The 17,418-nt window shown below is 38.7% G+C and overlaps 1 protein-coding gene across 1 annotated transcript in view; it reads right to left on the bottom strand.

Annotated features, from left to right (window-relative positions):
- Positions 1–17,418, bottom strand: part of CACNA1C (calcium channel, voltage-dependent, L type, alpha 1C subunit) — a 416,023-nt gene that overhangs the window by 395,252 nt on the left and 3,353 nt on the right. The window contains 1 exon segment of the mRNA XM_009879632.1: positions 16,670–16,773. Within this exon segment, the coding sequence (XP_009877934.1) occupies positions 16,670–16,773 (104 nt within the window).

Genomic DNA, 17,418 nt, shown 5'->3' with positions numbered 1-17,418 from the left:
CCAATTTCTCTTGCTTAACTGCAGTGCAAAAACAAAATTAGATTTTAAAGAGATATGTTTTGAATAGAGGGCTATATCACAAATGAACAAACTGACATTGTGATATTATCTGCCTCCCTCCCCCCCAGTTTCTAGCAGAGATCGCCATCTCAGCTTAATACCAGTCTTTCAATTCTCTGTACCATCCTGAGATGAAGAATTTTTGCTAAATACTCTTTCACAATTACTGAATTCCCAAAACGAAGACTTCTTTATATAACAGGAAGACCACTTTCACCTTCAGTGCTTTGGACAATCTATGACAGCATCCTGAAAGACTCAGGAAAGCACAGAATTTAGTTTTGCTGTTAGGAATGCCACCTTAAAGGTATCTGGACTGTATTATCTCATGGCAGGAATCACTGGTGCTTTGGGTTTACAAGCCACAGCTTTGATGACCAGCCTAATTAAGAAACCAGTAAGAGGGAAATCACCGATGTTCTTAGGAAGAGTTCTCCCATGTGAAGGGATATGAAAGAAGAAAATTCCCTATGAACAGTTTTCAGATTTCATTTCCCAAATTCATTCAGATCTAAGTTCACAATACTTATGAAGCCAAAGCTTATTACCAACAAAATTAGCAATTTGAGGTAAAAGTGCATTTTCAGATGTCTACCTGAGTTTGGCGGCTCCTACATTACTGTTTCAGGATGAGCTTCTTAACTGACAACCTTGAACCTTCCTCTTTCCTCAGATTTAATTACAATAACAAGCCACAAATCTTCAGCTTCACTTACAATGATGTTCTGTTAAACCAAATTCACTAAAAGACAACTGATCTTAAAAGACAGTTCCAGCATTGTGAGTCTCAGGTATTCAAAATACATTGGTTCCTTTTCTTTCCTTCCCCTCCATGCCAGCAGAAGGCTGGCCACAAAACCATAAAACAGAAAGTCTTGGATTCTTTCTGGATTTTGAATCCCAAAGTTCTGGTTTTCAGGCTTCCCCACCCCCACCCCCCCAATAAAAGGGTTCATCTAACTCAGTACTGTGCCTCCAAGAGTGACCATAATCAAAAGGCAAAGGAAGATCAACGACAAGACAGGCATGTACCTCTTCCACATACTCTCCCAGCCTTCAATTATTTTCTTTCAGCTCAGGGGATTTCCTCAGCCAGATGCAGTTTGTCTATTTATTAACCCTCAGTGGACCTCTCCCAAATTCTTGTTCCATTCTCCCCTATAGTTAATGTAAACTTTCCGCATTTGCATAAAACAGTCATACTTCAGACTAAACCTCTTGATCACTCATGAAATAATGTCAGAGGGGAACAGTACAAAGAATGAGTCATTTCTCTCTCCTGACTCAACTTTTGTCCAGGAATGCTATTTTCCTGTAAGGCTATAGGGAATAGGTGGAAACTACTCTTCCTTGCACAAGTCAGTCAGCTCCCAAGTGCAAAATTCATTTTAATAAGCTAGCAAAATGAAAAGCTTTATTGAAAGTCATAAAAGGCTTCTATGTGTTGGTCATTTTCCATCTTTAAAGTGTATAGACTTCTCTATGATTCATTGAAAGCAGATTGGAAAATTAACTTTTGCTCACTGAAACAAAACATCACTAAGTAGCAAGAAAAATTCTACCAAGAAGTCAGTCTATTTATCAGTAATCCAGCCTAAGATTATTTAACATAAACAAGCTTCTGTTTTCACAGGATTATGATTATTTCAGCATCAAAAAAATAATTTAGGGTGAGAAAGAGTCATCACAACCATCATATCCAACTCATGTTTAGCATGGACGATATAATTTCAAATGAAGTCAGGCATCTACTTTTTTTTTCTCCAAAAAAGGCAAAAATTTACTCAATTTTTAAGTAAATAACACCCCTGTGAAAATACAGTGCTTTTTGCTTTCCTCCTTCCTCCCTTCTCCCTGTTCTAGCACTCAGTGATGGAAGCAAAGACAAGTATAAACCTCTATACTCCATCAAGGCAAAATTGTCCCTGAGAGTCTGGCATCATGCCCAGGATTTTACTCACTCCATGACAAGTGGTGTTCTCTTCAGCTAGGATTTATCCAGCCTCATCAATAAATACCTCGAGCATGGTCATTTGATGGACATGATGAGATTAGATTCCAAAACATTTAGGGCTGTACATAGTATTTCACTATTGTAAAGAAAATGGCAAATATCCTGAAGCAGGAATTATTTCTTTTTCTAACATTAAATGCCTGAACAAATTGTTGTACAATCCTTGTTGGCCAGGCATAACATGAGGGCTTTTTAAGATTCACTTGCTGCTTTTTTCCTGTACATTATTCTATGAGGCATTTTCCCCTCAGAGTTTGCTTTACAATCATCGCTGCTTTTCTCACTTATATATGATGAGGGAGAATATGTTCTCATCTGTGGCTTAGGAAGCAGGATCTGGATTTGTTTACAAGTCTTCAGTTCTTGCTTTTCTGATTCAGACCAGGGGATCTAAAATAACAAGCTTTAATATGGCAAGTAAAAACAACAGACTCAAAGCCCACAGACTCTCTTGCTCTCTAGTCCAATTAAAGAGTATTTACTGATAACAGAACAGAATAACCACATAATTACTTGTATACAATGCAGGGCTCCAGCAGGTAAGATAGAGAGAAGATGTAGAGACATAGCAGGAGTAGCCAAACAGCAGAAGAAACACAACATGTTTGCAAGCTGCTCGGGTGAGACTCACTCACCAACTGAGATCAATCTGCACGCTTCCGATTTTACTAAAGCAGTGCAAGCTTAAGAGTATTTATCACAGAATTGGGAACTATTGAACAATGTGTTTCAGCATAGCCAAAAACAAAGGCATATGTCTGGGATCAAGGAATGTAGGCCAAACTTATCAAACTGTCATTACATATCGGAGAGCAACAGTTCTTCAGGGTGGCTTCCAGATCACGTCCAAGGTCAACCAAACACAAGCATCAGGGCAAACAAGCTTTCAGATAAGATGGCTAATAAGATTCTAGAATGCCCAAGGAGAAAAACTGACCAGAGAAGAGTTATTAATTTTCTATGCTGTGCTAGCGAGAGCACCATTGAAAACTTTATCTACCTCCAATGTCCATCCTTCAAAGATGATGCTGATGAGTATTGTCAGCAGAAAGAAACAAGAATTATCATTGGGAAATAGTGAAAACATAGAAAAAGTTATGGTCCTTATAATAGGGACAATTGAGCCATGAGTCAAGCATAATCCATCAGAGTTTACATGGGGCTAGGAAAGACATTTTCATTCTTGGGATAAATTTGTGTAGTAGTAGAAGAATGTACCGCGGAATGAAAAACCCTCTATTTTTCAGGTTACATTACTCTTAACCAGCTTTAAATTACATTTAAGGTTGTCCTGAAAGACATGTATAGCATGTTTTTTCTTTTCTTTATAGAGGAATTACTGTGTGAATTTACATGACCAGTGGAAAGCAAGACCAGATGCTTGAAATCACCACCTCCCACTTTACAATATAATCTGATCTATGGAATTTGCCTCCAAATTTGAGTTTGTGCTCACCTCTGGGTCCTGCTATGGTCTAGTTCATTTGGTCTCTCTCTAGTCCCACAGGGTCAGACATACTTTCAAGAGGTCATAGGCCACTTTATTTTAAGCAGTTCAACGAAAAAGGAATCGTTTTCAGCTCCCTATGGATTTTCATGCTTTCAAAAGGTCAAAGGCTGCGCTGAGCAGTTTGCCTTCTGGGCTGGAACAGTAAAGGCACATCAGTTTCTATAGCCAGAGGCATACGGAGCAACATGATTATCACTGTATTTAGCTGTGTTCAGCCCTCTGTCCATATATGCAGATGTATCAATTAGAGGCGATTTTCAACACTCTCCTGATCAAAGCTTAAAACAGCCACCCATGGGAGAACAGTAAAAGGCCTTACCTGCTCTGCCACTAGTTCAAAAGCGGAACAGCCTCCTTTCCTGCACAGACTGTCAAATGGACCTGACACCCATCCCAGTGAGACAGGAGGGAAGGTGCAAGGCAAAGGAAGAGGCACTCCTCCTACACACGCAGCTGCTGCTGTGTCTGCATGCAGAGACACGGGAGAAGCCTCCAGACTGGTGCCTGCTACCCTGAACGTCTACACAGTATGAGTGTGTACTTTAAAGACGGAGAATGACAGGGACAAAGCCTATCTCTGACAATTACGCAGCCTCCAGACGGTGTGAGTTGCTGTGAGCATCACCCAGAAACATCCGTAACCCTGGTACCCAAGATCTCAGAAGTAGATCCTAGCAAAAGTGGAGACGTGCTCTTCGTAAGTTCTGCTTCAGTGTATTAGTTCAACAGAGGCTTTTTAAAAAAGCCAAAACATACTCAGGAATCAGTGAGTAAAAAATCCTCCTTTGGAAATTATTATTCTTTTAAGAAAAGGAAAAATGTATAAGTTATAGTAAGTTATCATCCAATGAAACCTTTCTTTGTATTTTATTGAAGAGCAGCAGCAGGCACACAGGCTGGGAGCCATGTTAGTTCAGGTCTGGATGGTGCAGGGGGGGGAATGAGCCACAAAACCCACTGACTGTTTTAAACACACTCCTTTAGATTCATACCAGAGCCCAACAATGTTACGTGCCTACCATGGAAAATGACTTGAGTAACCAAGATGAATAGAGCAGAGAAGCACATGAACAGCAGCTTGAATAGAAGCTGTGATCTCTCTTCCTCTGAAAGGGGGATCAATATCTCTGTGGTATCCTTTTTCAATACAGTATTGAAATGTGAAAGCAAAGGTAAACATTTCCAAAAGAAGCAGTCAGCCAGGACTGAATTTATTGCAAGAGATTATTTATCAGAAATACTTCCATAGTTGTATCAGCACTTACTTCTGTCAAATACTGCATTGCATCTTCCCTCAGTTAGCTCCTATTCTTTAAACCTTTAAAACACTATGTCCCTCACATCGGCATATCCTCTATAAAGGTGACTGCTATGTACACAGCTCAGAACTTAGCAGAATTAGACCTTCTGAGCGTTACAAATACATTTCAGCATGTATTTTCTGCTCCTCTTTTTCTTTCACTACATAAGATTTCAGTACAGAAAGACCATCGGAAAGACTCAAACATTCTCATATTTCATGACCTCTGAAAAGCTAAAGCATTCAACTTTGTTTCATCTGCTTCTTCCTTTTTCCCCTAGTCCCCTGTCAAATACTTGCATGCAACAGCCTGATGCTTCAAAAGGAAAACAAAGCAGCAGCAGTGCTAGTTTTATCATAGGGACAATGAAAATTGGAGACAAAATAGATTTAGACATTAATATTTATATGCAATATAAAAAAGAGACTGAAATTGGAATGTAATTTTTAAGTGTGTTGTAAAATGTGTTAAATGTTTAATTTGAGTAAATAAAAGGTAATGCTGGAGTTTGAACTGCTATAAACAAGAACTTATTTTATGTCAGGATGAAAGCATCACACCCCAGAGATGGATAAAAATTACATAATTGTCAAATGAGAAGTAGGATAGAGTGAAAATGTGAAATAAGATAAGAGCTATAAAATAAGTCAGTGACTTGATTCACCGCTAAAACTCAGTTCAGGTTGAATAAGGGAAGAATAAATAATGGTTAATGACTTATAAAAATTACGATACAAGTTGCTTGGTTTAAAGGAGATTTATCAGTTTCTTGCTGGTAGGAATCAATGCAGCATGAAGTGTACACCACAGCTGCACATCCAGTCTGGATATTTACATGCAGATGCCACCTTTTACCTACTGTTCTCCCTACTTTGACATACAGCTCTGGATTTTATAGAAAACTCCAGATGAAAATATAGTACCGCTCCATTACTATAGTTACGCATGATTATTCATTATTTGCACAAGCAAATGTTTAGTTAGCTTCTTGGACTCAGGAGGCACCTGAGGCGTTTAATACAAGTAGGAAGCTGGAAATCCTGGAATTTCCTTCCCTTTGTTGCAAGGACAGCAGTGGCTTTAAAGAGCAGAGGCAGCAGATTTCCTTATTCTACAGAAAAACAATCCTTAACAGTTAAATGCCCTAGTATCTATCACTACAGTGGTACAAGTCTTACGTGTGTTTGAGATCTTAGTTTGTCACTGTTATGATTTAGAGTTAACAGCTGAAGGAGGTGAATAGGAGCTGTTCATTCTCTTCGATTTTATTTCATCTTGCAGTCTTTCATCTCAGCCAACTACTCCTGAAGGGCACTGATGTGCCTGCCTTTTGTTCAGATTCAGACATTATCTTGGTGACCATAATGAGGAGAAGCTTTTGGTTTGTTTGTTTTTAAATACAAGTTTAGATTGTGAAACAATTATGCAACTAGATCTTTAAAAATCTTTTGTGACCACATCTTTGGCTGCATAATCTCATTTAAACACGGATTCTTGTTTTAAAGTGACTCTAACAAACAATAAGGCCACACAAGGATAACAACACTGTAAGTGGTTTTCAATGGATAAAAATAATAATAATAAAATAACATGCAAGTTCCGCTTTTGTATGAGGTTTTATATTTGAGGGTACGTAACAGAACTAAAACATTTTAAAACGTCCACATAAAAAGCATTCACAATGCTTCAGATCAAAGGATAACAGTAAGAGATTAAACATATTTATTGCTAACTAGAAAAACATTTCAACATACCAGATGAAGATAATCATATGCAAAAGACGGTTGCTTCAGTTTCTAATATAAGCTACCTAAATATAAATTTTACAAGCAAAAGACAATAGCAAGCCAGCAGAAGAGGAAGAATTTCAAAACCCCAAACTCTCCATCAGTGCGAGTTTATCAGGACAGCCTGAAAAACAGTTGCACACTTCCCCACACAGCTAGCTGGGGAACCACATATATGCCACTTCTGGAAAGGCTGTACTGTGGAAGTTGTGCATCTTGCTCCTGCCATTGCCAAATTTAGTGTATAGAATGGATTAGGTTGGAAAGAACCTTGAAGATCATTGAGTTCCAACCCCCCTGCCATAGACAGGGACACCTCCCAGCAGACCAGGTTGCCACGTCCAGCCTGGCCTTGAACACCTCCAGGGATGGGGCCTCAACAACCTCTCTGGGCAACCTGTGCCAGTGCCTCAGAACCCTCAAAGTGAAAAACTTCTTCCTAATGTTTAATCTAAACCTGTCCTCTGCCAGTTTAAAGCCATTCCCCCTCGTCCTGTGTTGACACTGCTGTTAGAGAGACTGTAAAGAAACTGTACTACCAGAAACTACAGGAGGGTGACAATTTTCAGAGAGCGGGTATGCTCCTTTGGCCAGGTGTTCTGCATTAGAGCCTAAAGTCTGCATGGATAAGCTCACTATGAGCATCAAGACATCAATTTACATCATGCATATATAAAACTTTACAGGTACACCTCATTAAGGTGTCTCAACTGAGCAAAATATGCATCACTTAGTGTCCCACAGACCATCACAGGTTATTAAGGTTGTAGCAAGAGCTTCGAAAAACACTGCAGTCCAAAGATGGTCCCACTCCCTCGTGTAGGCTTAGGTGAAACAGAACTTGCTAAGTATGTGTTAAGGAGATGGCCTGCTGTGCCAGCCTCCCAGCATCTGCCAGAAATGCAGCATAATGAGGAGATGTTAATGAACATTTCCTGCTGCTTACTGGAAGTCTTCCCTTCCAACATCGTATTAATAGGGAAATATCATTGATAAGTATAGGCTCTTCAAGAAAAAGATTTCATTCCATGAGGTTGTAGACAAACTCATATATAAATTGTCCAGCATTTCTCAAAAGTGAAATTCGAGGATGGTCTTAGCTTGCTTTGAAGTATAGGCTGTCTGTCATTCGGCCAGGAGGACTGAAGAGCTGCTACGACACATGGACCCTCCTGTTTTAGGACTTAGAAAACGGGAAAAAATAGGAATTGTCCTCAAGAGGAATAGCTAGTCAGAAGTTTGACAAACATACAAAACATTCTTTCCTTCTGGCAATTCTGCCCCTTGGCAAGTGGCACTTCTATTCTTTTATTTCTAAGGGAATTATGGAAAGTTGTTGGGGTTGTTTCTAGTTTGCACAAGTACAAGAAGTATTGCCTTTAGAGTCAATGATTTTGTAGATGTCAGCAAAGCCAATGTTCCAACAATTGTTTGTCAATAGCATGCACTAAATTAGTGGATTGATTTGGGTGACTTAGTCAAGTAAACTCCAGTGAAGTCAAAGCGAAGTTTGCCAGACTAAAAACCCAAGAATGTGGTATAATACCAATTCTACATAAAGAAACATCAAGATCATATGTAAAACCATCTATTGAATTTCTAGGTAGAGATTCTTATTTTTGGACATCATTAAAAGGATTCTGATGAACTCATGAGCAAAGGTCTATCATCCCTCTAAGCCTGTGGGAAAAGGATACTTGTACCAAAAAACAATACAAAAAGTATCTGCCATTTTTGAAATTTCTACTGCTTTTAAAAGACTGTGTCACTTTTGCTGGGGCAGGAATTAGACTACAGTGAAAGCAACAGTACTTAAAATGTCTTATTTGGCCTGCTTCCTCATTTTTCCTATCTTTCCTGAAGGGGGTGGAGGCATCCTACAGTGAACTTGAGGTTTGATAAACAAGAATAATTACCACCTGAAAAAAAAAAAAGAAAGAAAATCTAAACCACACTTGATAAGTCAGAGATTTAGAAAGCTTACACATAAAGAAAGGGAAAATGGTAATCAGAGCTGTCTAAAGAAATGGGATAAATAGCTTAATGTTTGGACTAAACCAATAAACTTGCCGTCAATCAGAACCAAAATATATAGTTAAAATTTCAAAATCACTTACACGGAAACATACAACCCACAAATTTCAAGTTACTATTTCCATGGACTTGGGTTAGTTTCTGTAACAGAATTATTCTTTTTTCCTACAATTTACACTTACAGGCCTCCTGTAAGCAAATAGGAGTATCCATTTGTTCTACTAATCTGGATCTGTTTGTACGAAGATCCTTTCTCTGCAGCTCCTCCAGTCCAGGACAGCCCTTCTTGAATGGTTGAATTTTGCCTCAAAGGCATGTATTTCACTTTCAAATCCTACTTGAAACCTACTTTTTCCCCTTGGTCTGCATCTCTTAATTCTCTTCTCTTTACTACATTATATACTGCATAATGTAAATGTACTTGATATCATTACAGCATAATATATAATTCATTATTTAATTCTGAAAGCCTATTATGCCACTTTTCAATATCTCACTGATTCAGTGAAGCACCATGTTACACTTTAATATGGAAGACATTAATGGAGGTGAATCTCTAGTGCTAATTCTGTTAAAGCTACCCAACACTTCCCATTATTGAGATAGCGTTTTCAGTTTCTTCTAATTATGATTTTACCAGTTAATACCACAGTTTTTGAGACTGGTTTCTGTCTCAGGCTGAACACGTGCACCATTTCAGACAAAAGAGTTTAACAATATCCATTGATTTATTCCAGTTTTAAAAAAAAAATAAATTAACAACTATTTTATTTAGTGATCATATTCTTTGCAACAAGGTCATAAGAACTACCAAATTAATGGTCTTTGCATCTGGGCTGCATTTTTGCCTTGGCTATCCACTTAAGTTTGGCAAGACAGGCTTTTAAAATCCTCCATCTGCACAGGCTCCACAGCGACTTGCTAAAACTTAACACCCAAACTGTCAGTACAAACACTAATCAGACATCTTACAGCTTCTGCAGACTGGAATGTATGTGCCACATCCACAGAGCTGAGCGAGGGCTACAAAAGCTTTCAAGGACTCATGTAATAACTGTTCTCAACTGGCCTGAATCAAGCTGGAATAAAACAACTAAACTTTGTGTTGGGGCTGGCTACTCTCAGTATTTCTACTGCTGGTGTCCAGACATCACTGGGAAGGACACTACCAATTTCAAAAGCAAAAGGGCGAAGGTCAAACCAGGGACAGGCTTAGACTGGGAGACAAACGTCTTGAGAATGGAGTTGGAAAGTAAGAAAGAAGAAGCTGGAAGGAGCACCGGGATTGCTTGTTTACAGAGACCAGGTTTAGGAGCAGAAAGGAATTTAGGATTAGAATTAACAAGAGAAGTGGTCAGGGAGCCGAAGCTGAGTGAGAATAGCACTGAGATCAAATAAGAAAACAGGTGAGTAACATATGAAACCACTATGGACGGGAGACTACAATTAGGAGGAAAAAGGGAAAGCAAAAGTGACAGGTCTGACGGGAGCTGGACTGGAAGGATAAAAATTATTTGGCAAAGCAACGATAACAAATTAAAATGCAACAAAAAATGGGGACACGCGGACATGAGAGATCTCAGAGCAGATCAAGAGATCATAAACAACAACAAGCACAGACTAGGTGAGGACACTAAGACCACCAGCATAAAGAGAAGCAGAAGGCTGGGATTTGAGTTGGACCCAATAGCAAGCTCTGTGCAGGACAGAAAACTGCTAACAAAATGGCAAAAAGATGAGAAACCCGAAGTATGGGCTCCAAGTCCAGTAAAGAAAAAGAACAAATGGCAGAACTGAGGAGGAGTTATAGCTCAGGCAACTATAGCCGAGATAGGGGGAGGTTCAGAAGGAGGCATTATTAGCAGAAAGAGCCAGAAAAAGCCCTTTTTCCAAAGATATAGAAGAGTCCTTCGAGTATATCCCTTTCCCAGAGCCTGGAATAGAACCCAGCATTCCTCTGTTGTGGGCAAACACCTCTGAATCCCTCTGCCAAACCTTCTCAACCCTATCTTCACCTGGTCCGCATAGAGAACCACCTCTTACCACTGCTGATTACCCAGAAGACTCAAGTGAGAGGGAACCCAACAGTTTTGGTCCTGCTAGTAACACATATAGGTGTTAATCTCTGCTTTACCAGCTTAGCTTTCACAAAGCCTAGGAAATGACACCCCTATGTTAAAAGAAAGATACAAAGGCTTCAAATTTAACCATCAAAAGTTAAGATTCCCCTCAAATTAATTCAACACATGTGAACAAATTGTGATGATGCAGTCCTACACATTTCTCTGCAGAACTTAAATTCTGCCCCCATCAGTGTGAAGAAATGAGGTCTCCGTCCTACATTTTACCCTTATGGTTCAGTAAGTGACCACTGGCTTGGAATTGGTTGCTACAGATTTTATTCTTTTCTTCACAGTCTTTTCTACAGCGTTCCTTTTAATGATTTGTGTGATGTAAGGAACTAACTAATTACCTTCACAGTGAAAGCAGGAACCAAGCCACTTTACAGATGGGAAAAGTGAGACAGCAATTTATCCAAGGCCACACAATTTGCCAACACCAGAACTAGATGACAAGCTTGAATATCTTCTTTTCAAACCCAGCGCTTATTCTTCCACCCTGTGCTTCACTACTGCTAGAGACGCTGAGTATCCAACACTCCCTGCCAGAGGCAGGGCTTCTGAGGACTTTGGGAAATGTTGAGCCTAAATTCCATCATGTTCCACTTCCTTAGCACCACACAAGTCCAGTGATTTCTGGAGGAAGACCTCAAGGCTTTTTGAGGTTGGGGTTTTTTTTGTTTGTTTGGGTGGGATTTTTTGGTGGTTTTTTTTTTCCCCCCCGAACAACGTCCTTTCTTCTTCTCCTCATCCTGACACTAGTCCCTTTCCAGCCTCCTCAGCTTCTCTTTTCAAGCTTCTGTTGCTTACTTCTCAGTTTTCAAATTCTATAACGTCTCCCAGCTGTAGCAGTGCAGGTATGAGGCCCAAGCTAATAAACTTATCTGAGTTTATTAGCTTGGTACCCACTTTATCCCACCCCGCACCTCACCCCTAATGGTGGCATAACTCATTACTGTATTCCCTTACTAGTTAGGAACTGTCACACAGGAGGATGATAGCAATGACACAAGAGAACCAAAAGCTTTTGTGCGGTATTCTTCCTTATCCAGAAAAGCCATTCTTTTCCTGACTCCCTCCCTCCCAGTTTGGTCTCTAACACTTTTTGAGTTTGTGCAAGAAAAATTGAAAGACTGCTCAGTGTGCTGACTCCAGAATTCTCTGATATAAAAAGTGCTGAAGTTTGTTATGCTAGTATCTAGAAATGTAAGAGAGAGACCGCGTGCGCCACGTCCACACCTATTGTGTCAGTCTGATGTAAATGCAAAAAAAAAATTAAAAATTAAACGCACTTTCTTCTTTCTTGTACAGGAATCACCTGTTCAACTGGATGCTACCGTAATCACCAGTTAATAAAGCAGCCATGAAAGGCAAGCCCCCTTTCCGTAGGCAGGCATTTCCACAAACACCGGCTGGCACAAGCACTGACAAGCCAGCAGAAATCCCATCTTTACTTTCACAGTGTCCTATTTCAGGTTTAACAAATTAGTCTGAAGGTGACATCCCATTATAAGCTCACATATAAACACAAGAGATCTTTTTTTTAAATTTAACTAGTGTACAACAGGATTTCCTTCCTATAATAAGGACAAGGGAGAGAAAGCAGAGCTATCAAAACAAGACAAGGAATCTTCTCCTGCTATTTATCCAAAGCATAAACAACCGACTGGGTTGCCTTCCACAGAACGTGTTGTAAACCTTGGTCTTAACCTCATTATGTTATCGCCATGGTGTGACATTGACCAGGCATGTGCCCTTTGCAATTGCCAGTAAAGTGACAGAAGCATTTTCCTCTCAGCTTCCTATCTTAGGCAGTCTATAGTTTTATTCCTTAATGTAGGTTATCTCTGTTCTATTGCATAATTGCAGGGATAACAAGCAAAAAGCCTCCATATCAGTTACAGCCTCTCATGCAGGCTAACTTTAATTCCCCTCAACCTAACTCCAATTTTCCTGACTGCATCAAGCAAATACATAACTGTTCTTTGCACAGAGTCATGCACGAGCTTTCTTTACTTGTAAATTTAAGCAAAGTCTCAGCAGAGTTCATTAATACCAAAAAAAATTTTGCACTCAATACAACTCCCCTCCATTTGTGAGAGTTCAGTAGTTTTCCAGTGAACATACTGCAGAAGTAAAACATAAAAACTGCTGAAGCCAATTTCAAGCGTTTGTTATTACTACATTATATTGTTCTGGCATATTTTCTTAAAGGCAGTGAAAAAGACACTGCAGTGAGCATAAAAATATGAAATCTCGGTGTTAGTATAAATGTGCATTTGAAAAATGAATGTGCTTCACAATCCAAGTTACAATCCCTAGACTTGATAAAAATGGCTTGAGGATTTATAGGAATTATTATTATAGGAAGGCAGATTGCAGAGCACCAGTCAGAATATCCGTGTGGTATTTGGCCTAAACTTGCAATATGTAACAGCTAATCACAATTCTTCGCTAACACGAAAGGGAAGGAATTATTAATTGGACTCTTCTGTATTTAGTTCCAATGCTCACATTTATTACTGTGGCATCATATCAAATAGGTCTTGCACCTAAAGACAAGGCTTATTAAAACAGAGATATGACTACAGGTTACTGGTTTTGTAGAGGCAAATGAGGCATGTATCTCTTCAAGCCTTCTGTGGAAGTGATGCAGCAATAAGTATGCCCTATTTCACCAATGGCTGATCACATCTGTGAAATTCATATGGTGCAATTATTTGTCAAAACATTATTTAGCTATCTTTTTTTTTTTCTACTTCTACAGAGAGAAGGAAAGAAGACACACAATTCAGAATTCTTTTCTCTCACCACCCTCGACTCCATTAGCTTGTTAAAAACAACTGATCGAATTTTTACCTCAGCCCCCAAAGAAAACATTGTTTGAAAAGTTATGATGAAACATTAGAGAAGGAATACTCGGACCCTAAGGGTAAAGTGGCAGCTTATTGGAAAACTGCTTTGTCACTTTCAGACCTCGTAAAACAGTTACTATCCATCATATGTTTTCTGTACATAGTTTCTTCGTGTCCTAGGAAGCAGGGGTGGCTCAGGAAGCCAGGGATGTGGGAGTTTGTGTGGCAGCTTTACCCCTAAAAGACCTCAATTGCAAAATGGAAATGAATCAAGAGTTCTTACACAAGTGGAAGTTTCTTCTGGGAAGTTTGGAAGATTCTGTATACATTCCATCAGACTCACACTTCTGCACAGTACACACATCTGTGCATGCTTATTAAGCTACGTCCACACATTGCAGACACACTCCTTTCCTGTTTCAGATTATAGCCTTTGGAACTCTAGACTTCATGGCTACAAAATAAATCTCATTGCAAAATACATGCTCACAGGTAGGAAAAAAAAAATTTAAAAGAATAATCAAGTGAGTACATGAGCTTTTACAAGAACATATTATTAACTCCAGCTTCTTTTCAGTCACTTCCATGAACAGTTTGGCTCTTTGAGAGTAAGGTCCCACTCTCCTGCAGTTTCTGCCATCTGGAATAGCTTTTCTTTAACTCTGAGTTTCATCTATTTTCTCATCCCATTCCAAAACACAACTAACACATATTTTCACCCTTATCTCACCCATTTGCCTCCACTTCCCCTCCCTATTGCTCAGTACTTTACTCACTGATCACAACATATAACTTCACAACTCCATGAAAAGTTTCAGAAGGCAGCATATGACATACACTCCAAAAGTTTGTTTCCCAACAGCAGTATATACCTACCAAGATATATGTATATCACCCTGAGAAAACAAAACAGAACAAACCAAACCCAAAACCAAAACACACAAAACTCAACAACCACAACCAGGGACTAACAGGAGATCACTAAACGAAAAGCTACCAAGCAGTCAGAGCTTCAGGGTTTTTCTATAGTGTAGAATAGAGCCTTAATTCCACTAGTGCAAGACCCTCACGGGATACCAAGTATCCCATTTTCCATCTTGAATTACTTTTTCTATTAAGATCCAAAGAACAAAGTGTAGTCAAGCAGACTCCCCATTTTACCTTCTTCACCCCTTAATTCCATGAAACAGAAGTTTAGATAAATTAACAATGCCTCCTCATCCTCAAGGCCTACACCGTTTATAAACTTTCCCAAGATGATAATTCTTGCTTGGCTATTTGGGGGTTTTCTTTGGTTGTTTGGGGGATTTTTGTGTTGTGGGTTTGTGGTGTTTGTTTTTTTTTTTTAAATCCTACTCACGGACAACAGGAGCGTTTTGATAGACTGACCAAATCCAAATGATGCAAAAGATGTCTTGGAAAACAGACGCAGAATAGCAACTCAGCTCATAAATTTTCTGATAGTAGAACAGTTTCAATATACCTCATTCATTTATTAATATATTCCCAAACTAGTATTAGCCAGCAATCTCTTCACTGAAATAAAGCAAATACCCGTACCCGCACCCAGTTAAGACAAAATTAAGTCTAACCCTCAACTTTGTTTTGTTTTCCTCTTTCAACCTTGCAAGTCAGAACGAGCAAGAAACAACATACTGTCTTTTATAACCAGAGGATCAATTGAATCTGTTTTATTAAAAGATACTCATTTTTGAAAGGTACTATACTGAAGTGTTTTAAACATACACACCACAATTCATCATTGTTAAACACTAAGTCATGCTAACAGATAGCAGCAAAAGAGAAACAAGACCAACTCACATATTCTGCAAATATAGAGAATAGCTAAAGTTAACGATCACTTATCTCCTCCTGCTCCCATTTTTAAACTTCTTTAAGGAGTCCCAGTGGAAAAAACATCACAGTACAATTTTTTTTCTTCTTTTTTGTTTGTTTTTAAACACAGAAGTACTGTTCCAGCAAAGTCCCGAGGTTCGCAATTTGTTTTAGACAACTACAAAAGATATTTAATCAAATGACTGACTTCCAAGAACAGCATGGATCATTTTAATTACAACGTCTGTCAGCCATCCCAATTATCCCCACTTTGGAAGTATGACTTTTGTTTTCCTCCTCCGTTGCTCTAAAATTTCTTATGTCTCAGTAAATTTTAATCAGGAAATAACATCCCAACTGTTAAACTCTGGGAGCAAGTTTTCATCCTGATCCAACCAGACAAATAGGAGATTTGTTCACAAATTTGAGAGGAAGAAAAATGCTTTCTGCTAATTCAGTGAATTGCGTCCCAGAGCTGTTTTGTGTTGTGCCCTTACTGAACAGAATTTTTTGCTATGACTTCATGCTTAGTCAAAAATAAACACTCTTGCCTTTTTATATGGACAGCTCTATCGCAAATTACCAACGTTGGCATCACTGGTGACAGAGGAAAAGCTATATTCCCCCAACAAGCGGGAAGGAAAAAAAAAAACCAACCAACAAACCAACCCAAAGCCACAAACATTGTTCAACCAAACAAACATGTCTGTGAAATGCAAGCGTTAATGTACTTCCTAGAAATTAGTTATCAAGCTGTGCTCTCATGTATCACTTGAGAGAAGGAGAGTATTGATTTCACAATGGCACTTTCGTAAGACAAAACCCACCATATAATCCGTGATCATAAGATTTCTTCCACAAATACCTGCAGTTTAAAACTTACCAAGCACTTTGCAGCATGCAGAAATTTGTTAACCAAAAGATCACATACAGCACCCGCGCAATTTTTGGAACATTCTTTTCTAAAGCCAGCTCAACCGAAGCACGTGCTAACATGAATAGAGGAGACATAGCACTCAAAAAAACAATTTTTATTTTATTAGATTATCATATTTGGTGGATATATTTATGTTCTCTAGCTTCAAAAGTCTCTCTGGTCAGTTTTAAAAAGGACTTTCAAAATAGTAAGACTAAACACCATCAAGGACTTACCAGATTGGAATTGGTGGCATTGGAATCATCTTCTGGAAAGGGGATATAGATAGCTAAGGCCACACAATTGGCAAAAATAGTCAGTAAAATAATTATTTCAAATGGTCTGAGGAATGGAGTTAAGGAAGTTGTTCCAAAGTGTGCATACAAAATAAAATTAAAAAAAAATTAAAAAAAAGATTTAAGAATTCTGTTTAAAGAAAACATTCCAAGCCCCTTATATTCTGAAAAGAAACATATGCCTTTTTAAGTGCTTTTAGGAGCTCCCAGCCAAGAATCTTCCTAATATGTCAAAAGCAGTGTAGGCCAGTCGCGTGCCAGAGTAAACACAGATTTCTTAAAAGTTTTTTCTTCTTTTATTTATTTAGATTGCATTTTCCCCATTTTCCTTCAAGTGTGGCTGTACTATTTTTAATAGCAGAAGCTGGTTCTAGAAGGACTGTCATCTTTCCTCTTACGATTAGTTTCTCTCAGTCTTTTCCATCCGCATTTACAAACCCTGAAATAATTTTAAAAAAAAGCTTTGGGGATTTTTTGTTGTTGCTGTTGTATTTCTTTTTCACCTTTCTCAATCTCTCTCTCATATCTCAACATTAAATGCAAGAGCCCAAGAAATACTTGCATAGATTCAGTTAGAAGACATTTAAACGATGGTAAAGTTTGTTAAGGCAAAAAAAATAGCTTTGTCCAAAACACGCTTATACTGTTCATTGCCATGGATACTTGTTTTGCTTAAAAATTTTTTGAGG

Source organism: Charadrius vociferus, unplaced genomic scaffold, assembly GCF_000708025.1.
Source record: "Charadrius vociferus isolate BGI_N301 unplaced genomic scaffold, ASM70802v2 scaffold90, whole genome shotgun sequence".
Taxonomy (NCBI): domain Eukaryota; kingdom Metazoa; phylum Chordata; class Aves; order Charadriiformes; family Charadriidae; genus Charadrius; species Charadrius vociferus.
This window is presented reverse-complemented; position numbering and strand designations above follow the sequence as displayed.